Source organism: Bubalus bubalis, chromosome 23 (assembly GCF_019923935.1).
Source record: "Bubalus bubalis isolate 160015118507 breed Murrah chromosome 23, NDDB_SH_1, whole genome shotgun sequence".
Classification (NCBI taxonomy): domain Eukaryota; kingdom Metazoa; phylum Chordata; class Mammalia; order Artiodactyla; family Bovidae; genus Bubalus; species Bubalus bubalis.
The window spans coordinates 44,103,964-44,127,586 of record NC_059179.1 but is presented as its reverse complement, the minus strand read 5'-3'; the positions used below and the strand labels follow the sequence as shown (position 1 = coordinate 44,127,586).

General features: G+C 43.9%; 1 protein-coding gene across 2 annotated transcripts; it reads left to right on the top strand.

The window, feature by feature from the left end:
- The first annotated feature begins 3,691 nt into the window (after window positions 1-3,691).
- OAT (ornithine aminotransferase) lies at window positions 3,692-23,552 on the top strand. 2 transcript variants are annotated; one of them, XM_006080420.3, is made up of 11 exons: window positions 3,692-3,835; window positions 8,662-8,746; window positions 10,831-11,058; window positions 13,841-14,065; window positions 14,189-14,284; window positions 16,952-17,079; window positions 17,730-17,852; window positions 18,538-18,666; window positions 19,417-19,530; window positions 20,567-20,711; window positions 22,493-23,552. In XM_006080420.3, the coding sequence occupies exons 3-11, from the start codon at window positions 10,860-10,862 to the stop codon at window positions 22,651-22,653; spliced, it is 1,320 nt and encodes a 439-aa protein (XP_006080482.2). In that variant the 5' UTR covers window positions 3,692-3,835; window positions 8,662-8,746; window positions 10,831-10,859; the 3' UTR covers window positions 22,654-23,552. The 2 variants fall into 2 exon arrangements, with proteins under 2 accessions (XP_006080482.2, XP_044791491.1); XM_044935556.1 differs by lacking the exon at window positions 8,662-8,746 and having other exon boundaries at window positions 3,815-3,835.
- Window positions 23,553-23,623: the final 71 nt, after the last annotated feature.

The window sequence follows — 23,623 nt, the reverse complement described above, 5'->3', positions numbered from 1 at the left end:
CCTTCCAGTTCAGATTTAAGTTCAGAACATTTACCCGCTATATCCTTCTTTAACCTTCCTTACTGTTCTGCTTACATTGCCTCTAACAGACCCCTGCCATCTGGCCGTAAGGAGGTTTACTCTCCTCCAGATATAAACCCCTGCCCCTGCTTAGTGCAGAAACAGCAGGAGACATGAGGTAAGCTTATTGCCAAGTCTTCTGCTGGAAGATATCTTTTAGGATGAACATAATCGGGGGAAAATTTTTCTCCTGCTGGGTAAACCTCACCAAATGTTTTCTGAGTCTCATTATGAGACTTTCTCCTTGACTGTCAGCATGCATTTTTCTTTTCAATCATTTCAAGTCCACATATATGTAGGCTATCCTAATAATAAATAACAACAAACTGGGCAATAGAGGAAGTAATGGAAAGCAGGAGGCAGGCATAATCCGTCAGCTACTTCTGTGGTCATAGAATCATTGAGAGTTGCCTGTATAAGAAAATGAAGACTTCTTTCATTTTTTTGTGTAGTTGCAGCTTTTTCAGATGGCCAGAGTTGCAAGACTTCAGCTCTTGAAGGAGCTTCTCCCTTCTAATAGAGAGGCCCACCTGCTCTTGCCTGATGGGAAAACCTTTGCAGGGTCAGGCACGCAGGCACTCAAGGGACATTTGTTGAGTGAACTAAAGAAATGAACGTAGGTGTTGGATATATGCAATCGGATCAGTCTTTTTTTTTGCTTGCACTGGGTCTTTTTGCTGAGTGGGCTTTTCTCTAGCTGTGGTCAGCAGGGGCTGCTCTCCAGTTGCAGAACACGGGCTTCTCGTTGTGGAGGCTTCTCTTGTTGTTGAGCAAGGCCTCCAGGCACTGGGGTTTCAGTAGTTACGGTATATGGGCTCCGTAGTTGTGGCTCACGGGCTCCAGGGTACAGGCTCAATAGTTGTGGCCCATGGGGCTTTGTTGCTCTGCAGCTGATGGGCTCTTCTGGGACCAGGAATCAAACCCACGTCCCCCTGCATTGGCAGGCCAATTCTTAACCACTGGACCAGCAGGGAAATTGTGTGTGTGTGTGTGTGTGTGTGTGTGTGTGTGTGTATGTGTGTGTGAAGTCCTGGGGCCACTCTTTATATCATCCAGTTTTATGGTTCCCATTTAGTCAATTACTTGAGTCTATGAGTAGTTTTAGAGGCTCAAAAATCTTTCCAATGAATGCTCTGTCCTTACATGCTATATGCTGACTATAAATAAAGTGCATACAAACAGAGCAGCTCTGTTTCTTGTTTGAAAACAAGCTGCTTTCAAATCTAGGTCTCCCAGGGCATATTAAGCTAAAAAAACAACTGCTAGTTATTTTTCAACTAGCTAGAAAAACCATAAAATATTTCACGCTCTCTGTACCTGTTTCGTTTTTCTGATAAGAGACAAGAGATAAGACCCAGACATTCTCAGCAGTTTCTGGCCTATGAAAAGGTTTTAGTTCAAGAGGACCTTAACTATAAGTCCAAAAGGCATTGCAACACAGTTTTGATGTTACTCAGATCTTGGGTGTCATGCCCCCTTCATGAACTGAGCAACACCTGTTCCTACTTGCCAATGTTGAATTGGGGATTCCTGGGCTCTGTAAGTGTTCCCAGAGCTGGGCCTGCATGATACACCTGCCCAGATTTATAAGGGAGGACCACAGAGAAACAGTTCCTCTCTGAATGACCTAACTTCCAAGAGATTGATCACATTGTTTTCAGTGTTAAGAAGTCACATCAAAAAAAAATAAATAAATAAAAATAAAAGGCAGAGTCCTGCTCTCAATGTACTTTAGGGAGGGCACAGCCGTAACAAGGAGAATAACTGACCTTGGTCTAAGACAGATGGAATCACGAGGACTGAATCCCTTTTTGGTGTCTAGCTCTGGACATCAGCAGACCCAGGCTCTGCTGTTTACAGCTTGGCCTCTGTGCCCACACGTTTTCCAGCCTTTACCAGATAGCTTTGACTTTTCTTTCTACTCACCTAAGGTTTAATCTTAGCTGGCTGTCTGTGTTGAATGACTTCCAATTGTCCTCTTGCCCATGTAGTCTCCACCCTTCCCCACCCAGCCCGCCTGCCAGGAGGCTGCCCTGCAAGGACTGCCGTCGCCCAGCTCCCTAGGTCTCTGGCTTCCTAATGGGCTCAGTCCATGGAAAGCCCTGGAAGGAGATGGGAGGTCAGGATCCTGCTTACCCCAGCTCCCTTCCTAGGAGGTCACCGAAGACCTCTGCCCAGGCAGGTGGCCTTCCCTTTCTTTGTCTTTGGATCCTGGAAACAGCCCCTTTAGGCCTAGGGTTGACCATGGCCCTTCCTGGTGCACTAGCCCCAGGCTGCTCCTCTGTCCCTGTGGTTTATGCCTTTACACTTAAATGATTCCTTTAACAAATACACCTCAATTTTCCATTTTGGAGTGTGCCACTCGTTTTCAGATGGGACCCTGCCTGGTTAGGGCAGTCTAAGGGAACCCAGGCTGAGGTGCAGTCGGATTTCTGGGGGCTCTCTGCAACCGCCCTCAGAGAGGGGTGGCCGGCACGCAGGAGTCTGCCCAAGCGTGGGATAACCCTCGGTAAGCTGCTTTCTTCACTCCCAGCTGTTTCCCAATATGTAACAAAAATGGTGTAGACTACACGATGGCATGGTCTCTTCCGGTTCTAACATGAGGTGGCCTGCGTGCTCATATCCGACTCTTTGGGACTTCGTGGACTATAGCCCGCCACGCTCCTATGTCCATGGGATTTCCCAGGCAAGAATACTGGAGTGGGTTGCCATTTTCTTCTCTGGGGATCTTTCCCATCCGGGGATGGAACCTGCATCTCCTACATCTCCCGCATTGGCAGGCATATTCTTTTACCCCGAGGCTATTACCCTGTGGAGAAAGCAATGGCAACCCACTCCAGTACTCTTGCCTGGAAAATCCCATGGACGGAGGAGGCTGGTAGGCTGCAGTTCACGGGGTCGCTAAGAGTCGGACACGACTGAGCGACTTCACTTTCACTTTTCACTTTCATGCATTGGAGAAGGAAATGGCAACCTACTCCAGTGTTCTTGCCTGGAGAATCCCAGGGACGGGGGAGCCTGGTAGGCTGCCGTCCCTGGGGTCGCACAAAGTCGGGCACAACTGAAGCGGCTTAGCAGCAGCAGCAGCAGCAGCTATTACCCTAGCCTGTGCATTCCCACTTCTGGGTTTTCTAACGGATTGTGCAGGGCGCCGCATACAAATTTACAGAGCGTTTTGCCCTCATTTCAGTATCTACCAGCAGCCACGAGGAGGGGGCAGTGGGCTTTCCGCTGCAGTGGAGACAAGCGCTGCAGCATACCAGAGTTCAAGGGCACGGCGGCCGCAACTCCTGTCCGGAGCCAGTACAGGCGGGCGGCCTGCACACACAGAAGGCTCCGCGAGGCAAAGGCCTGGAAGCGCAACCCCGGGAAGAACGCAGGTCTGGAGGTCCAGTCCTGCGTTTCACCCCTTCGGACCTTGTTTTCTCGCCAGCAAAGGGAGGGCGGTGAGGGGAATCGATGAAAAGGCACGGATCCAGGCAGGCGCCTGAACTCAGGTACCGACCCCGACCGCTGCCCGGAATTGCGGGGAGCGGAAGGCGCAGGAGAACGGCTCGAACCAGCGCCCGGTCCGAGTACGGGATGCGGTGCACCGGGGCGGGGGGCGGGCCCACGGCGATTGGTGGCCAGTCCTTCGCCGCCGGCCAATGGGCGGCAAAGGCGTCCGCGGGGGGCGGGGCAGCAGGCGCATCTTAAGCTCTGTGACGCGTCGCCGTCGACGCAGCTGATCCTTGGACGCCGCGTGTCCCCGGGCTAGCCTTGGAGGTGCCGCCAGGTATCCGTGCGGGGGGCCGCAGCTTGGGCAGGGGCCGGGCCCTCCGGGCCGCGGCGGCGCGGGGCGGGGCGAGGCGGGCGTGAGCGGCTCGGGTCCCAGGTTGCGGGGAGCGCGCGGAGGGGGCGCGCTGGGCCTCCACCCGAAGGGCAGGCTCCGCCTGCGCAGCGGCTTTGCGCAGCGGGCCCCGGACTCCCGGGGCATCTGGGGCGCGGGGAGGGGAGTGGCCCGGAGAGCCGCCGGCCCGCGCGTAATCCGGGCGGGCAGGGCGCGGCGCATCCCGGCCCGGAGGCAGGAGGACAGAGAGGGAGGCTGTGGATGTGGCACCTCCGCCTGCCAGAGCGGGCGGAGCCGGTCTGGCCGGCGCTCCGCCCCCGCCCTCCCCGGCTTGCAGTATCCCCCAGCCCGCGCCGGGGCCCCAGGCGGCCCAGGGTCCCTGCGCCTCGGCCTGGAGCCTCTCGGGCGCCTTGGGGGTTTCCGGAAGGAGGCCCTTTAGGGCGCCGGCGCGCGGGGCGGGTCGCATTCTGGATACGCGGGACTGCTCGGTAAACCCATGGAGTTTTGCCTACAAGAGTGGGGCGCCCCGACTCTTATTGAGAAGGGGTCCGAGCCCACCCGGGCAGCTCTGGGGGCCCCTGTAGCTACCTGCCCATCTCCTCCCCTCCCATAACCTATCTCCTTTTCTCCTCCAGCCTTTGTTCAAATAAGTCATCAGGCAGGTAGAGCCTTACCGTAGCGTTCAGGTTAACGACGTGATGTCAAGGGGTTGGGCTCTACAGGACTTCGAGCACGAAGACGTCATCGTTCGAGTTTCTTCGCCAACTGTGCTGAGCATTTAATACATTCTGGTTGAATTGAGTGGGACACCTGTACTCAGTGACCTACTCTCCTCCCTCTGTTACCGTATTTCTTACCTTCTTGAGGTTCAGTTTTCACCTCTGATAAGGTGATAAATTAAGGGGGGGTGGGGGGGTGGGAGGAGAAGTGACTTTGGAATGAAGTGGCTTTAAGAAATTACTTCCTTCTCAGTTCTCAGTCTCTTCGGAGTTCTAAGAGTTTCTATAGGGAAACTTGTTCTTTCCATTGGAACCTGGAACTGTTCTTTAGATATGTAATACGCGCTCTTCATCTTAATCCACTGGGAACAATAGGCTTCTTTCATTAGAATATCCTGGTTCTGTCTTAAGAAAATCTAGTTCCTGACTATAACAGCCTGGTGGGAAAGTAAAATCTTTTAGTGAGATTTAAATAGTAAAGGTACTGTTTTGGGTTTGCAGTTTTTCATGGTGCTCAAGATTAGTTTTCCATCTGCTTCCCAAAAGACCCAGTATAACTTGGAATGGTAAAAATTCTGAAAAAGACCTCCACCCCTCCCCCCCCCCCCCCCCCCCCCCCCCCCCCCCGCCTCAAAGAGGCTGTATTTTTATTTCCACCCATACTCCTCCTCTGTTACAGTAACTTGTGGGCATAGTTTACGCCCTTTACTGAGTTCCCAGGGATGGGTGAAATCCACATTTAAAGTTAGTGGTGAGTGGATTTTGGAGGTGTGTGGAGGGTGTGACCTAACTGTGTCAGTACATTTTCAGTAGTAACAGCTTAAGGTGTTTGCCAGTGACGCACTTGAGTTGACTCTGAGCCAGATTACGTAAAAAAAAAACAACCAACAAAACCCTAAACTTTTGTTGGCTGAACTTTCCAAAAAGGACTGTATTTGTGAATGGTTGCCTCAAGAAAAGTAAATATTTGACAAAAGTAGTAAAACCAAACTCTTCCTCAGGTGGAATATTTTAAGTGGCTTTCTGATGAATTCATGCTGGTTTTCCTTTTATAATGATATTAAAAAATAGTACTTCATGCTGCTGCTAAGTTGCTTCAGTCGTGTCCGACTCAGTGCGACCCCACAGACGGCAGCCCACCAGGCTCCCCTGTCCCAGGGATTCTCCAGGCAAGAACGCTGGAGTGGGTTGCCATTTCGTTCTCCTAGAACTCTTCAGAATGCAGCCTTTTATGGAATTCTATTTTAGGTATGTTCTAGTGTAGATAGGATGGATTGGATTGGTCTAATAATAGCTTGAAGAAGGACCTTGTTAATTATGTGTTTTACTGAAAATATTCAGTATTAAAATTTTTGTTGTCAGTAACTCTTTGTCCTTTTCTCCAGGAGCCTAGGTTAAATGCACAACCTGGAGTGAGCTGATCTAATGAAGGGAACTCATGATGAAAAGATTTTTCTTGGTGATGTCATACTAGCCTCCTCTTAGACTCTGCTCCATCCTTTAGGAGTCAGTGATTTAACCATCTGTCTGGAGGGCCTTGCTATTTATCTGTCTAGATTCCCTCTTAAGTCTGTTTAGGAATGACCTCATTCATTTGACAGATAAGGAATGCCCAAACCTGGGCTAGGTTCTGGGGATGCAGAGTGAATTTTAAGACATAGTTACTGTCTTTTTAAGGAGTACAGGCATGAAAGGAGTACTGTCTTTTCAGGTGGACAGGCATGAAAACAAGTGTCTTGAGGTGTTAGAACATGTGACAAAAATCTGTGCAGAGGTCCTGGGAGTCATAGAAGGTCTGATGTGGTAAATTCAGTAGGGAAGTGTGAAAGGGAGCTAAGATGTATAGTATTTATTCATAGAAACAAGATAAAAACGTTAGTGATTATCACAGAAGTATGGAATTTCAGGTAATTTTCTTGTGTTCCTTATTTTTTGTCAATAGAAACAAACTTTTAGAAGAAAAGAGCTCCAGTTTTTTTTTTTTTTTTTTAGAAGAAAAGAGCTCCAGTTTTAAAAAAGAAACCCTGGCACAGTTGACTTTTTTTTTTTAATGTTGCAGAGATTAACTAATTTCCTTGTTAATTTAAGGCAAGAAGGAACTGTTAATAATTGGTCATTTTGTGCTAAGTTTGATGCTTTAATGTTATCTCATGTAATCCTCAGTAATGGCCTTGAGTGGCTTCAACTTCATTTTGCAAGTGGGGACATTGAAGCTAAAAAAAATGGACAAAATCATCCAAATAAAGTTACTCTTAATAGCCCAAGCTAGAATTTAAGTCCTGATTTTCAAACTCTGAGGACCTTATGGTCTACTCTTCTGGTTTTCCAAGCCTTTTTGGAAGAGGAAATTGTTGATGCTGGCTATTTTTAAGCCCATCTTAATTCTCCTCTAATATTTCTTATGTTGTGCCAAGCACAGTAACTTGAACACAGAAGGCTTTTTAATAGAAATGTACTTACAGGATCCTAGTACATTTAATGCATTGAACAGCGGGACTTTTACCAGTTGAATTAAATATTCAGAGTTCATCTTTAAAAACCTTAAGCATGAGTATTAGTAATGTTTTGGATGTTACTGTTAGTAAGTTGTAGTTATGAACTTGGCATGTAAATGGATATTTTGTCCCATTTCTTTTGCGAATGAGCTGAACAAATGACTTGTATAAAAGGAAAATGTTCAATTTAGATAATTTCAAAGATTCCTTTCTCACAATGTTCCTGTTTAGAGAGGTTTTAGTATTTTTTTTTAATACCCCCCCGCCCAATACACAGATACACACACCTGGCTTCTCAGGTGGTTCTAGTGGTAAAGAACCCGCCTGATATGGCAGGAGATGTGAGTTCAATCCCTGGGTTGGGAAGATCCCCTGAAGGAGGGCACAGCAACCCATTCCAGTATTCTTGCCTGGAGAATCCCATGGACAGAGAAGCCTGGTGGGGCTACAGTTCATGGGGTGGCAAAGAGTTGGACACAACTGAAGTGACTTAGCAAGCACCTCTTTTTTGGCGGGGGGAGTGCTTTCTGCCTTTTCTGGGGGGGCCCTATCTGTGCAGCATGCAGTAATCTTTGTTCCCTTACCAGGGATCGAACCCATGTCCCCTGCATTGGGAGGGCAAAGTCTTAGTCACTGGACCACCAGGGAAGTCCTTATAAATGTAACTCTTGATCATTAGGAAACGTGGAAAATATAGAACAGTGGAAAGGTAACCATCGTGAACATCCTTGGGTATATTTTTTGTTGAGTTGAACACTGTATATGTGATTGTATTTTTTTTTCACTTAAACATGTCATAAAACATCTCCATGTCATTGAAAACTGATTATTTTAAATAGCAATATGCTATTATGCGATTATGTTGAACTATTCTCATATCGTTGAACGTCTTTCATTAATGAATGTTTCACCGCATTCCTGAGTGTTGCTTTAGGATCTAATCTTGAGAGTGAAATTGGTGGTCTAAGAGCACAACACTTCTAAGGCTTTTATTCTAGTTGCAGTTCTTTTCAGAAAGTGTTTCAGTTAAAAGTATATGTAAGTAGCACTGTTTTTTTTTGTTGTTGTTGTTGATTTAATCAAGGCAAAAGTTAACGTGTTGCTCTTGAAAAAAAAAAAATTCTTTATTTATCTGGCTGCATCCGCTCTTAGTTTCAGCATGCAAACTTGTGTTGTAGCCTATGGCTACATGACCTGGGATCAAACCCAGGCCTCCTGCATTGGGAGCACAGTCTTACCACTGAACTAGGAAAGTACCTCATTTTAACTTTTTAGTTGGTCAAACAGAGCACTAATTCTGAGTCTCTACTCAAGCAATAGAGCTAAAAATCAATGTTTTAGACTTAGCGTTTTAGGGAATTTCTGTCTAGTATAACTAGAATTTTTGCTTTTTTTGCTAATGGCTATCTCCCATGAATGATTCTTATATAATTTTTTTTATTGTTGTTAACACGTATTTCTTTGAAATAACATCTGCTAGAAATTAGGGATCTTTTCCTTCCAAAAAAAAAAAAAAAAAGAGATGCACTTATGCTTATAATTCTGCATTTTATTTCAGGAGTCATTGGACCTTCTGAAGACGTCCAGGATCTCGGGTTAAAAATCCTTGTTGTAATCTCAGCTGTGGGAGGACAGGCTAGTTGGTGAGTCTTGGCACACAAAGCGCTGGATTTTCTTTTAGCACATTCCTGAACATACCGGATTTAATGGCTAGTGCCAAGTTGAAGGCAAAGCAAGCCAAGTTCCAAGTATTAGCTTTTGCTAATTGGGCAGCTCCAACTGAATGCTGGAGATTTGCATGGCCTGACTTGTCATTAATAGATTTCTCTTGAAACGTGAGTTAACTGGTCATTTTTTAAAAGCTTAGGCGTATAAAGTATGCCTAGTGTTGGCAACTTTCCATTAATCTTGAAATGTATCTTTAAAAAGCATGCCCCCCTCCCCTGCCATGATTGTTCTGGATTGTCCCCAATTTCCTTGTTGTTTTTCTTAGTTACTTCAGTCTATACGTGGGCTCAGTCTGTGCGTCGCGGCTTGTCGTGACTGTTAATGATACAGGTGGCCACAAAGCGGGCTGCAGCTGGTGGGGGCTGGTTTTAGGGCTGGTGCTGGGGGGTGAGAGCAGCGATGACATTGGAATATATAAATAGATGGTCAGTAAATGCCAGTTTGCTCGTGATATTTAGGACTTATTACTCAACTTCTCAGCTCGTAGTTTGAGGTGCTTTAGCTCCTCGTTGCCTTTTTCTCCTTCAGCTGCTTTTGTGGTGAAGCTTTTTGAGGGGGGTTAATTTCACAGAAGCGATCATCCTAACAGAGTAGCCGGTTTCTTCTGGGAGCTGTGACCTTTCCTCTCATACATTGTTTTGCTGTGTTTTTGGTCTGTTCCTCTCAATGTAAAAGCTCTTCAAAGGCTATTTGTTAGAAATTGCAAAACTTTTTCCCCCGTCTTTGTTTGTGATTATTTTAACCGAGAGACGTTTTAGATAATTGTGGCTAAATAATAAGATTTTACCTTTTTTTTTGGTCATGCCATGAAGCATGTGGAATCTTAGTTCCCGGAGCAGGGATCAGTCCCACGCCCCCTGAATCCCTGTATTGGGAGCGTGGGGTTTTAACCACTGGAGTGTTTTTAACCACTCTACCGCCTGGGAAGTCCCGCAGATTTTACCTGTTGTAGTTTCTGTCTTTCCTGCACTAAATTTAGAAAGCCCTTCCCTTCTGCTGCTGCTAAGTCGCTTCAGTCGTGTCCGACTCTGTGCAACCCCATAGATGGCAGCCCACCAGGCTCCCCATCCCTGGGATTCTCCAGGCAAGAACACTGGAGTGGGTTGCCATTTCCTTCTCCAATGCATGAAAGTGAGAAGTGAAAGTGAAGTCGCTTAGTCGTGTCCGACTCCTAGTGACCCCATGGACTGCAGCCCACCAGGCTCCTCCATCCATGGGATTTTCCAGGCAAGAGTACTGGAGTGGGGTGCCGTCGCCTTCCCCTAAGGAATTACTTTTCCACCCCACCGCTATTGCTTTTACTTTAGGATGGTCTCTGGTCCCTTTGTGGAAACCAAATTCTTCCCTAATTTCCTCACTCCTTGCAGGAGGACCAAGTTGATATGCAAAGTAGTTCTCGGTGCCTCTGTCCCTGCCCCCATGATCTCTGGCCTCCCTGCCCTCCCTGCCCCCACCCCAGGGCAGCCGGCATCTCTGATTTGGTTTTTGCCTTTGGGCTCTCACACCCCCGCATAAATACCTTTCGAATGGTGGTTCAGCTCTTTCCGAGCCTGTGCTGTTCAGCCTTGCCTGACTGCCCCAAGCTTGTCAGATGGTGCAGAAGGGTGTTTGGGGAAAAGTAAAAGCGTCTACTTTGCACGGTTCTTCCCTGTTCTCTTGGACGTCTAGCCTCGAGCGCTTTGTGCTTGTGTACGTCCTTTGGAGTTTATTTACTTGTGTATCCACTTGTTTGCCCCGTTGCCCTTCAAGTTCCCCAAAGGCAGGAGTCAGGTGTTAGTTCTTTTTTGTTGTTGTTGTTTTTGTTTTTTTTATTTTATTTTTTCAATTAAAAATTTTTTATACAATTTTTAAATGTTGCTTTCCATTTGCAGTTAAGACCTCCGTTCTCTCTTATTTTCCTGATTCTTTGGTGAGCGCTCCAAGTATATAGTTGATGAGTAGACATCCACCCACCCTGCGAAGTGTCTTATTCGTTATGCCTTCTCTTTTCTTTGGACAGGTCGGTGATATTCCCACTTGAAGGACATCATGCTTTCCAAACTAGCGCGTTTGCAGACTGTTGCTGGCCTTGGTCGTGGAGTTCATTCTTCAGTGGCTTCTGCTACATCTGTTGCAACTAAAAAAACCGTTCAAGGCCCTCCGTCCTCTGATTACATTTTTGAACGGGAATCTAAATATGGTGCCCACAACTACCATCCTTTACCTGTAGCCCTGGAGAGAGGGAAGGGTATGTTTTCACCCTTTGCACCACCCCCGATTCTTTGCTTTACCTTTTTGTAAAACTTGCTATTATATTTTCTCACTGTACATTTTTCTAGAGGCATTTAATTTCTGTACTGCAGGTATGATTAATTCAACATCTATTGAGTCTCTGATGCTTGCTGTGTTAGGTGCTGTGGGGAATGCAAGGTCACGATGGACTTGCCAGGAGGGAATGTATAATACACGAGCAAAATACTATAATATTGTTGTCACTATTTCCCCTTTAACTTTTATTTTGGTGTAAAAAGGTGCCACAGTAGCACTAGAATTTCTCTTTTGTTGCTCTTCACCCAGATTTCCCAAGTCCTTTTTTTTTTTTTAATTGCACTTGCATAATCATCTTTGTCCAGAAACACACATACATTTTTTTTCCTTGAACCATTTGAGAGGAAGTTGCAGACATGCCTCTTTACCCCCAAATATTTGTGCCTTTTCTGAAACACAAAGACTGTTTTACATAACAAAGTGTAATTATCAAAATCAGGAAATTCACAATGGCACAGCACTGCTCTCTAATCTACAGGCCTGATTCAGATCTCGCTTGTCCTGTGTAGCAAAAGAAAACGTCACACCATGGGTTGCATTTGGTTTTCAGGGCTGTTTAGTCTAATCCAGAATAATTCCTCAGTATTTGGTTTCTTGACCTTGATATTTTTGCAGAGTACAGGCCAATAATTTTTAGCATGAACATCCATTTGGGAATGACTGGTAAGGTGTAAAAAACTTTTACTCCCACTTTTAGCATCCGTTAATGATTCTTGTCTGAATAAATGATTACTGATTGTTGCCAAATGGTGATTTAATCCATATTTTGAAATAACAGCCATTTTCAAATCGAGCCGAAGTTTATTACTTAGCTCTGGGCCAGAAGCTAATAGTCATTTGCCTATATGTTTTTTTGATTTGGGACCAGTACTGTAATAAATAAAGCTCCTTCTGAACAGATGAAGATCTAGGTTTATATTTTACCGATTTGTAAAAATGTTCTTTACCTACAGTAGCAGAGCATGCACTCTAGAATCTGACTGGGTTCAAGTCCTGGTTGCATGCATGCCAGCTTGGGCTAGTTATAATCTAAACATCTACTTCTTAACCTCTGTAGCGTAAGGATGGTGCTCATAGAGGGTTTTTGATGAGATAAAGGACAAAAGCACCTTTAAGTATGTTAAGTACATGGCAGAAATTAGGTGAGCACCTAATACATTTTAATATCTATGGTCAGCTTAAAAGAATTGTTATAAAAAGTACATAGCATAAAATTCGCCGTTTGAACCAGTGTTTAAGTCAGTGGCAGTGAGGCAGTGAGCACGTTCACAATGTTGTCCACCTTCCAGCTGTCACCACTGCCTCGTTCTAGAACATTTTCCATTATCCCCAAAGGAGTCCCACACTCCCCACTGCTTCCTCCCCTAGAACCTGGCAGCTACTCATCTGCTTTTTGTTGCTACAGACTTGCCTATTCTAGATGTTTCATGTAAATGGGGACAGACAACATGTGACCTGTTTCACGTAGCCCCATGTTTTCAAGGTTCTTCCATGTTGTAGCACAAGTTAGGATGCATCGCTACTTATGGTTGAATTAAGTTCTCCATTTTACGGAGATAGCACGTGTGTGTCCTTTAATCAGTTGATGGACATTTGGGTTATTTCTGCCTTTTGGCTATTTCAAATAACACATTTCTGTTTGAACACCTGTCTTCCACTTCTAGGCGTTCGGTTGCGGGGTCATACGGTATTTTATGTTTCACTTTAACTTGTGAGGAACCCCCAAGCTGTTTTCAACAGCTCTTGCACCACTTTACATTCCAACTAGTTATATATGCGAGTTTCAGTTTCTACACATCCTTGCCAATTCTCGTTTTCCTTTTTAAGAAGTGATAGCCACCCCAGTGGTAGTAAGTGCTACCATTGTGGTTTTGGTGTGCGTTTTTCTCTAATGACTAATGATAGCATCTTTTCATGTGCTGGTTGGTCATTTGTTTGTCTTGTTTGGAGAAATGTCCATTCAAGTTCTTTACCTTCTTTTTTTTTGGGCCGTGCTACGCAGCCTGTGGGATACGAGTTCCTCCCAGGGATTGAACCTGGGGCTCTTGGCAATGGAAGTGTGGAGTTTTAACCACGGGACTGCCAGGCAGTTCCGTTTGCCAGTTTTTAATTGGCTTGTATACCTTGTTGAGTTGTAGGAGTTCTGGATAGTAGATCCTTACTAAATAGATGTGTGATTTGGAAGTATTTGTTTTCATTTTGTTGGTTTTTACAGTCAATTAATCGCAATTTTTATGTTTTGTGTAACTTCCTTTAAATTCCAACTTTAGGAGTTCTCTGGTGGCCTAGTGATTAGGACTTTGGGCTTCTCTGACGTGACCTGGGTTTAATCCCTGGTCAGGGAACTGAGAATGCCACAAACCTCGTGGCACGGCAAAGAAGAAAAAGGAAGGAAAAAAAAAAAAAAATCCAGCCTTAAATGATAAACAGGTTTCCAGGAATAAAGGTTTTACTCTAGAGTTTATAAAATCTTTTCACGTTACTGCTGTTTTTTAGTAAATGTGTAAATTGATGCTGAACAGATAAAATATAATTCCATATAAACCAAAGTTTATCATGCTTGAGTAAAAATATGCTTTAACCACAATTCTCTGTTAACTGGAGGTCCATACGTAGGTATTCAGAGGGCTGGCTAGCAGTCTTAATCTTTGAAGGTTATGTAATTTAGTGATTTTTCTAAAATTATTTTCCTTATGTTCTAGGCATTTACGTATGGGATGTTGAAGGCAGAAAATATTTTGACTTTCTGAGTGCTTACAGTGCTGTCAACCAGGGGCATTGTCATCCAAAGATTGTGGATGCTTTGAAAAGTCAAGTGGACAAGTTGACCTTAACATCTAGGGCTTTCTACAATAACGTGCTTGGTGAATATGAAGAGTATGTTACTAAACTTTTCAACTACCACAAAGTTCTTCCTATGAATACAGGTAAAACATTTCCTTTTTTTTTTTTTTTTTTTTTTTGGTTAAAATAGCCAAGAAAATCTTCTTGTTTTCTGGTAATTTAAAACATTTTTTAAAACTGATATTTTAAAATGTTCTCTTGGGTAGGAGTGGAGGCTGGAGAGACTGCTTGCAAGCTTGCTCGTAAATGGGGGTATACTGTCAAGGGGATCCCGAAATACAAAGCAAAGATTGTTTTTGCAGGTATGTAAAATTCAGCGTTGACTGCTGTGATTGAAACATAAAATTGTTAGTTACTATTTTACTTTACATAAAATTGTTAGTTACTATTAACTTATGATGAGATATTGCAAATGTATTTGTCTCATATATGTAATATCGAGGCTTCCCAGGTGGTGCTAGTGGTAAAGAACCCGCCTGCTAATGCAAGAGGCCTAAGAGACGGCAGTTTCCCTTCCTGGGTTGGGAAGATCCCCTGGAGAAGGAAATGGCATGGACACAGGAGCCTGGTGGGCTACAGTCCACAGAGTCTCAAAGAGTCAGACATGACTGAAGTGACTTACCCATGCATGATACATTGAATGTTGCATAAAAATTGAGAGATTTCCTTTTCTTGGGTTCATTTCCAAGTAGTTCTTGGATGCTCTTATAACTCCCTATCCCTCCCTCCCTAGAGTGAGTGACCGTGTGATTTATTTCCCATCTGCTTATCTGATTTTTTCCATAGCAGTTTTCTGGTTAATGAGACAGTTTTGCTGATGCAAGCATCATACAAAAATGTTGCAGCAGTTTTGTGAGATTTTGAGGTTGGGTTATGTTCGTGTAGGGTCATGTCCTAGGCATGATATGAAGTTTGAACCTAGTGTATCTCAAACACTATGAGATATTATTGTGCCGTGTTGTTAAAAGCTGTTGGACGAGGAGGGCTGGCATTGCCCCCGATATATTTCTGCAAATGGTTAAGAGGAATGACTTATATACTGAGTAGGGAGACCAACAGTTAATTTAGATTATTGATTTAGTCTGACTTTGGGAAAGGTTCTGACTTTTTCTTTTCTAAAACTTCGATTTTAATTTTTAAAAACATATATGGAGAAATTTGTCACTGCACACGGTTGAGATTCTTTCTTGTGATGGTTGAAATCATGAAATACTTTGCCTGTGAACACACATAGCTAAATTATAAGGCCCATAATACAGTAGAATCTAGAGTTCATCTGATGGCCAGCCAAAGTTTGGTGTCTGGGGAGGGGGCGGTGACCAATTCCTGTTTCTGAGGAAGAAAGTCCCTGCCCAGCTCTCTGATCTGCCATTTTGGAATTTCGTGCCTTTAGTTGTAAGGCAACATAACTGTCTCTTGCAAACAAAAATGGCCTTTCTGGTGACTTTCCTCCTTACAGACCGTGTGCAGTCTCTCTCATATTAGCACAGGGCGCAAAGATGTTTCTCCCAGGCATTGAGAGAAGTCAGTAGGAAGAGACAGAGGACTGTGCCCCAGCTGCAATCCCTTATTCAGCAGGGTAAGCTGCGGGGCGTGAGCCTGCTGAGGCCCATGGCGGAGAGCAAGTAGGCTATTGGCACATTTTGTCTTAAACAAGCCTGGGCAGAATCAATAATGCTGTTGCTTGTGGACAAGCCAAGCAGGGATTACTCATAGCTGAGAGAGGCTCTGCAGGAGTTGTACTGAAGGATGCTATGAAATCAACTTGGAATAATAATTCAGTTCAGTTCAGTCGCTTAGTCATGTCTGACTCTTTGCAACCCCATGGACTGCAGCATGCCAGGCCTCCCTGTCCATCATCAACTCCCAGAGTTACTCAAACTCCTGTCCATCGAGTCAGTGATGCCATCCAGCCATCTCATCCTCTGTCGTCCCCTTCTCCTCCTGCCTTCAATCTTTCCCAGCATCAGGGTCTTTTCAGATGAGTCACCTCTTCGCATGAGGTGGCCAAAGTATTGGAGTTTCAGCTTCAGCATCAGTCCTTCCAATGAACACCCAGGACTGGTCTCCTTTAGGATGAACTGGTTGGATCTCCTTGTAGTCCAAGGGATTCTCAAGAGTCTTCTCCAACACCGCAGTTCAAAAGCATAATTCAGCACTGGGTTAATTGAGTTGCTGCTGGCATTGGGGGTGAGAAGACATTTTTTTTAAAAGTGGGAGAAAAAAAAATAAATAAAATCGGGAGAAACTCCAAGCCTCTCTTACTCTAGTTTGTTTCTTTTCTTGAATTTAACCACATTGACATCACCTTGTGCATTCGCTTCACCGGTTTCTGTCGTGGTGTGTCTTCCCTAATAGCACAGAAGCTCCTTGGGGGCAGGGAGCTTGCCAGCCATCATTCTGTCCCCAACACCTAGAGCAGTGCCTGACATTATTAATCAGTCTTCAGATTATTAATGAAACAAATTAATGGGTAAAAATTGTTCCTGAATAAAGGTCAACGTTTGTCTTCTAGTGCATAATAGCTTATAACACCACGGAAGGCAAATTGAAAGTTTTCAGACTGCCTGAGGATATTTTATCCAAATGAAATATAAAACTCATTCTGTAGAATAGTTAGCCTGTAGTGTTGGATTTTTAAAAGGAGAAGTACAGATTCTCTATGAAGGATAGTCGTTTTTTCATGTCACTATCATAACTGTGTCTAGAAAAACTGTCTCTAGAAAAACACGTATTGAATGCCTCAGTTTTTAGGGTTTGGGATTATTGAAAGAAAAGACAAATATCTCTCCTCAGGGACTATGCTATGTGTTACAGTTGGGAGCCTCAGTAGAGCCGTCCAGGAACTAAGATCCCACAAGTACTGCATCGTGGCCAGGAAAACAAAAAGCTTTCTGGAGTATTTTTGGGGAACTGTGAAATTAAACTGGGGGGTTTGAAGAAACTGACTGTTTGTTTCTTCTTCCTAGCTGGGAACTTCTGGGGTAGAACACTGTCTGCTGTCTCCAGCTCCACTGACCCCACCAGTTACGATGGTTTTGGACCGTTCATGCCGGGTTTCGACATCATTCCGTATAATGATCTGCCCGCCCTTGAGGTACTTCACCTAGTATCACGGTGCTTTAGCTCATAGTACATAGAACCTGCATTTGTTCAATGTATGAATTGAAAACAGACATCTGATTGTACCGAGAGTCATAATCTCATAACTTATGCTTAAGTCGGGCCGGGATTCACGCTGTTCTCTGTAATGGTCAGTTAGTTGCTAACATGTGGAAACCAGGTTCCACGGCCTAATCCTAACTGCCAACTAACCGTTAGATTTGTCTCCTACATAAGTATTAACTTGAGTATTACCTGTTAATTACTTTAATAGACAAAATTAGTGAGTTTTCAGCCAGCTTTTTAAAATTATGAAGTGGAAGACTTCTAAAATAAAAAGATGCACTTTTAATGTATCTATTTAATGGCGTTTTAAAAGGCCATTTTCACTAGTTTTTATTTGCAGTACATTTGAGTATTGTATTAGAAAATACAGGATGGAGTAGCTTAAAGCTGAGGTATTTGGAGCTTTTTGATTGTAATTGATTGTCAGAAAAGTTGTGCTTGGAAGTCGGAATATAAGTTAGTGTGAAAACTTAATTTGCACACTTACTCTTACTGGAAAACACGTGCGTTGTATGACTTCAGATTTCCAAATAGATTTGAAAGGAAGTTACTAAGAACATACTCATGCTGTTTCCATAGCGTGCACTTCAGGACCCAAACGTTGCTGCGTTCATGGTGGAACCAATCCAGGGTGAAGCGGGCGTCGTTGTTCCGGATCCAGGCTACCTCGTGGGCGTCCGCGAGCTCTGCACCCAGCACCAGGTCAAAGCCGCGGACTTGCCTGCCTCACTTAGGATTTGGCCGATAGGATAAGCTCAAAGATTGCATCACCTTTCCACTAGAAGGAGGCTTCATTCTAAGAGCCTCTGAACTTTCTAGGGCTGATAGAACTTTCTAGGGCTGATAGAACTTTCTAGCAGCAGGCTGCAGAGAAGCTGACTTTACTGGCTGGGCCCTGGTGGACCCTCAGCCCGGCTCCTTCCTCTCTGCCCCAGCAGCCTGTGCTTGGATTCTTCTCAAAGCCTTTGTTGTATCCCTTTGCTCCAGAATTTAAGCTCTCTCCCCCTCTTCTTCCACCAAACTAGTAAATAGTAATAAGAAGTACATATTAACAAATAGTTGAGAAATAAATTAGAAATCTGTTCCCAGAGAGTAGTTCTATTCAGAAACCCCCCACAAAACCCTCACTTTGCATACCAGCCCTTCCACTGTGTGGAACAGTGCAGAGTGGGCCTGTGGGGACAGGGTGGCCTGACAGGAAATAATTGTATGTCCTGCAGTATTGAAGTCATGTGGGTAATTAGAATGTTTTCACAAATCTGAGGGGATGTCAGAATGACAAATTTGTGCAGGAAAGAGTAAAATAAAGATAAGTATTTCGCTATGGAAATAATTGATTATTTTCATATGCTATTTTCATTTATGTTATTTTGTTGTTTTGCAATAGGTTCTGTTTATTGCTGATGAAATACAGACAGGCTTGGCCAGAACTGGGAGATGGCTGGCTATTGACCACGAAAATGTCCGACCTGATATTGTCCTTCTAGGAAAGGCACTTTCTGGTGGTTTATACCCTGTAAGTTGAATGCTCAACCACTCTCTGTATTTTCCCTATTCTCATGAATCCCTGAGATATTTTTACATGACTGACTGTGCCTTTCTGGGGGTTTGGTTTTACTTAGTGGTTTATATACATAGGTCACCTGGAATATGTGTGATAAAAACATTTCAGAGTTCCATGGTTAACCCCACTTAGTTTAACTGGAGAATTGAGTGTACCTTGGGTTTGCTTCACTGCGTTTATTTTGGATGGAACCATTTTATCTCCAGAGTACTCCTGTAGACGTCTATGCTTTTTTGCCATAGTTTAGAAACATACTAATTGTTTAAAACCATTGACTGATTAATGCAGAGATTGGAAAAAATTAACATTTAATTGTTAATCCTTTTCTTGGGTTTGTTCAGAGCCAGCAATTGGTGTGGATTAAAGGGCTCTGAATGTGTAGTGCAGAACATTATTTTCTAAGCAATTAAGGCATTTCACCCTGAGAGTGGAAAGAATTCTAAATTATATCATTGCAGAAGTAGCTTTCTTTTAGTTCCAGAATATTACTCCGCACCACTGAACCGTGCCCAGTGTGCTTGGAACGTGTTAGGGCGGTCCTCGTCCTGCCACTGTGCTTAAGGAGGCTGACGCATGGCTCTTGTTGGTTGCAGCTTCATGTCAGATTTAGTATCTGCTTCATAAATATCTGTTTCTATAAGAATAAGAGTGGTTCATCTGAGAAGAGACTTGGTCCGCGCTTAATTTTCTTCTGTCTTTTAGGTGTCCGCAGTGTTGTGTGATGATGAAATAATGCTGACCATTAAGCCAGGGGAACATGGTTCTACGTACGGAGGCAATCCGCTGGGCTGCCGAGTGGCCATCGCAGCCCTGGAGGTAAAACCTGATGGCAGCTCTCAGGAGAGCCAAGCAGGCCATCCTAAGGGAGATCAGTCCTGAATGTTCATTGGAAGGACCAATGCTGAAGCTGAAACTTCAGTGCTCTGGCCACCTGATATGAAGAATTGACTCATTGGAAAAGACCCTGATGCTGGGAAAGATTGAAGGCGGGAGGAGAAGGAGACAACAGAGGATGAGAGGGTTGGATGACATCACTGACTCAATGAACATGAGTTTGAGTGAACTCCGAGAGTTGGTGATGGACCGGGAGGCATGCTGCAGTCCACGGGGTCGCAAAGAGTCAGACACGACTGAGCTACTGAACTGAACTATATGGTAGCCAGTATCCTGGAGGTGGTGCTGAAGTGACTTTTAAGTCTAAGCTCACTGGTGTAGTAAGAAATGTTACAAGATTGCAGTATATTACAGACCATGAAGTATAGAGAAGGATTGCGTGGGCTTCCCAAGTTTGCAGTCTCCCAGGGCTTTGGGCCCACAGGTCCTGGCCTGTCCACCTAGAGCTCTCCCTCTGTGGCCAGGCTGGCCTGTGAAGTCTCTGGCTTAGCCCACGTGGTTTCTTATTGTCGTTAAAGCGGGGATTTGAACGCTTTCAGACTTACTCCTCAAGTGCCTACAAAGGCATAAAATTGTTATGTAATCTCTGAGGATGGACTTTTTAGTAGGAAGAAGAAGCCAAAGGAAATTCTATTGCAGTTAAAAAATGTGTTCAGCCCATTGATTTATTTACCTAAGAAGAAAATTTATCAGTTGCATTAAACAAATTTAATCTTCATTCTGCCACAGAATCAAATTAATGATGGGTTTTTGAATAAAGCAAGGCTCTGTCTGAGTGAGTGTCTGTTACGTGATGAGAAATTAAACTGGTATAGGCTTTGAAAAATAGAAGTGAAAGTTAAGTTACTCTGGTCTTTATCTGATCCTCTTCTTCCTTTGCTTGTAGTTCCCATTCCCCTCCAAAGAGCAACATGAAAAAGCAGTCTTTAATATATGTGTAATTTCTCTTGAAACATAGGTTTTGGAAGAAGAAAACCTTGCTGAAAATGCAGAGAAAATGGGTATCATCTTGAGAAATGAACTCATGAAACTGCCTTCTGATGTTGTAACGACTGTAAGAGGAAAAGGATTACTAAATGCTATTGTTATCAGAGAAACCAAAGGTATGGAGACAAAATATTTTACAAGGTACTGTTCTTTCAGGAGAGGGATTCCTTGGTGGCTCAGACGATAAAGCGTCTGCCCACAATGCAGGAGACCCGGGTTTGATCTCTAGGTCGGGAAGATCCCCTGGAGAAGGAAATGGCAACCGACTCTAGTATTCTTGCCTAGAAAATCCCACGGATTGGGGAGCCTGGTGGGCTACAGTCCATGGGGTCGCAAAGAGTCGGACATGACTGAGCAACTTCACTTCATTCATTCTTATAGGAAAAGCTCAAAATGCAAATGGTATTTTTTCTGGTCTTTGGGTTCCTCTGAAACTGTTGACTGGCCTCCTATTGACCAAGTCATTGGCTCTGCCTAGTACTCTTCCTGGGCTTTCCAAGTAGCACTAGTGGTAAAGAACCTGCCTGCCAGTGCAGGAGACACAAGAGACATGGATTTGACCCCTGGGTCGGGAAGATCCCCCGGAGGAGGGCATGGCAACCCACTCCAGTGTTGTTGCCTGGAGAATCCCATGGACAGAGGAGCCTGGTGGGCTACAGTCTATGGTGTTGCAAAGAGTTGGGACATGACTGAGGCAACTTAGCACATACGCATGCAGTACTCTTATTACCTGATTTATATTAATGGTCTTAGAAATATAGCTGTTTCCTACAAGAAGGCACATTTGACTATTTCACCTACGTATTCCTTCAAGTCATTTGTTATTCCGCCCTAGGTTATTTATACAGTACTTGGAGAGTTCAGTTTGGTTTCTGTTAGGAAGACAGCACAGAGCACTTTGCAGTTTCCTCTCTGCTCTCCTTTACTCCTTCGCTTTGCAAATCAGTAGTGATAAGTAGGAGCAGCAGTAATAATAGGAATGATAATGGCGATGTTGGTAATAAAAATAACCCCAGCTGCCACTTAACTGAGCATTTGGTGTTTAACACATCATTTGTAACCCATAAGAGTTCCTGGTTGGATTTTCTTGCCATAACCCTTCCTTTTCAAAGCAATGGTTTTAACCTTGACTGCATTTTAGAATCACCTGGGGAGCTTTTTAACAAATTAATCCAAGCCTAGCCTCACTGCACAGACTCTGATTTGATGGGTCTAGAGCGGGGCTCAGGCACTGGCCGTGGCCCCTTCGGTGTTTTCTGTTGCAATCAGGGTTTTGAGGATCCTGAGAGTCTAGTTTTACCAGCTTAGGAAGCAAAATCCAGGTTAGAAACGTGTAATGGTCACTGGGTTTGAATGTTGCTTATTCTGTGCCTGTTAGTTATCTGTATCAGACCTTAGTTCTTTTATGCATTGGTTCCTCATATGATGGGCTTCCCCGGTGGCTCAGACGGTAAAGCGTCTACCTGCAATGCAGGAGACCGGGTTCGATTCCTGGGTCGGGAAGATCCCCTGGAGAAGGAAATGGCAATCCTCTCCACACTCTTGCCTGGAAAATCCCATGGATGGAGGAGCCTGATAGGCTACAGTCCATGGGGTCGAAAAGAGTCGGACACGACTGAGTGACTTCACTTTCACTTTCTTCATATAATTAATTACATCTGCCTTAGCATGTTTTTTTTGCTAGGTCAAAAACCCAACAAAAACCATATCTGATCATACCATTCAAACCATTGCTGAAAAGTAGCTTCATTTTTAAGAGTAGGAGCCAAAAGCAAGCTTGTAACTCAGAGCTGCCTTTCTTGAGTGGGTACTGGGAATTCCGTTTTTGCCAGGCCGGCCCCACCCCTGCAGGCTCCTTATCATTGATCAGCATACTCTGGATGGTTTTCTTTACTAGATTGTGATGCTTGGAAGGTGTGTCTGCGACTGCGAGATAATGGACTTCTGGCCAAGCCAACCCACGGCGACATCATTAGGTTTGCGCCCCCGCTTGTGATCAAGGAGGATGAGATTCTAGAGGCGGTGGAGATCATTAACAAGACCATCCTGTCTTTCTGAGGCTGGTGACAGTTTTCAGTGGCGCCTGGGAGCCAGCTGGAGACATGCAGTTCATAAAGCTCTGAGTTTCTGTGCTTAATGCAGGCATATTTCACTCCTCCATGTCAAGGGCTTTAAAAAAAAAAAAAAAATATATATATATATATATATATATATATGTTTTTCAGTTCGTATATAACAGAATGACTTTTATAGACATGCAGTTTGCTATGTAACATAACTAAGAGAATGTCCTGGCATATTATATTCGATTAAGTGTTTTTGTGCTTATATTCTTTCTAAGGTGACGTGCCTTTCTATATAGACAGCCTTTTAATCAAGCCCCTGAACATAATTTATATACATTTTAATAATTTCCTTGCTGGTACAAATGTTTGTATTTGAGAAAGTTATATTAGTATTGCCTGGAAGACTTGCTTAACCTTATAAAGCTGAATCATAATCATTGAATTTTAGCAAGGTGAATGATTAAGCTGACACAAGTCAACTCCATATTGGCTGGCACCAAGACGTAGTCTGTGAATGTCATTACTTTGAATTAAGAATTAATGTCCAATATTCCTAGATTATGTTTTAAGTGTTCCATATAATTTGTAAAAAGTGTTTGTTTTCAGTGTATCTTTAAATCTCATGTCTGAAATGTCTGTGTTAGGGACCAGTGTGCGGTTACTGCAGTGTTATCAGTTAACCTCACATTTTAAGCTCTCCGACAATGTTTTTATTTGCTTCGTTTCTTGTGTTCTCTAAGAACATTTCAGTTTGTTTGGTAATCTCTAGAAAAAGACAAATTATAAAAAGAAAGTTTCTTTCAGTACTCCTTCTCTGCTTTCAAAATAACCGCTCTTTTCCCATGTGTAAACTAGTCCTTGCCATTTCTATTAAAGTATCCTTGCTGTGCATGCTGTTGTGTAACTTTATTTATTTTTTTACCTGTGCGGGGTATTTTGGATGTTTTTCTATGTCGGTAGTT

Excerpts from the sequence above, each read along its gene's own strand:
- OAT (XM_006080420.3), top strand. The coding sequence starts at position 10,860 with ATGCTTTCCAAACTAGCGCGTTTGCAGACTGTTGCTGGCCTTGGTCGT. Across the intron at positions 18,667-19,416 it reads TTTCTGGTGGTTTATACCCT|GTGTCCGCAGTGTTGTGTGA; the intron begins GTAAGTTGAATG and ends TCTGTCTTTTAG. Across the intron at positions 19,531-20,566 it reads TGGCCATCGCAGCCCTGGAG|GTTTTGGAAGAAGAAAACCT; the intron begins GTAAAACCTGAT and ends CTTGAAACATAG.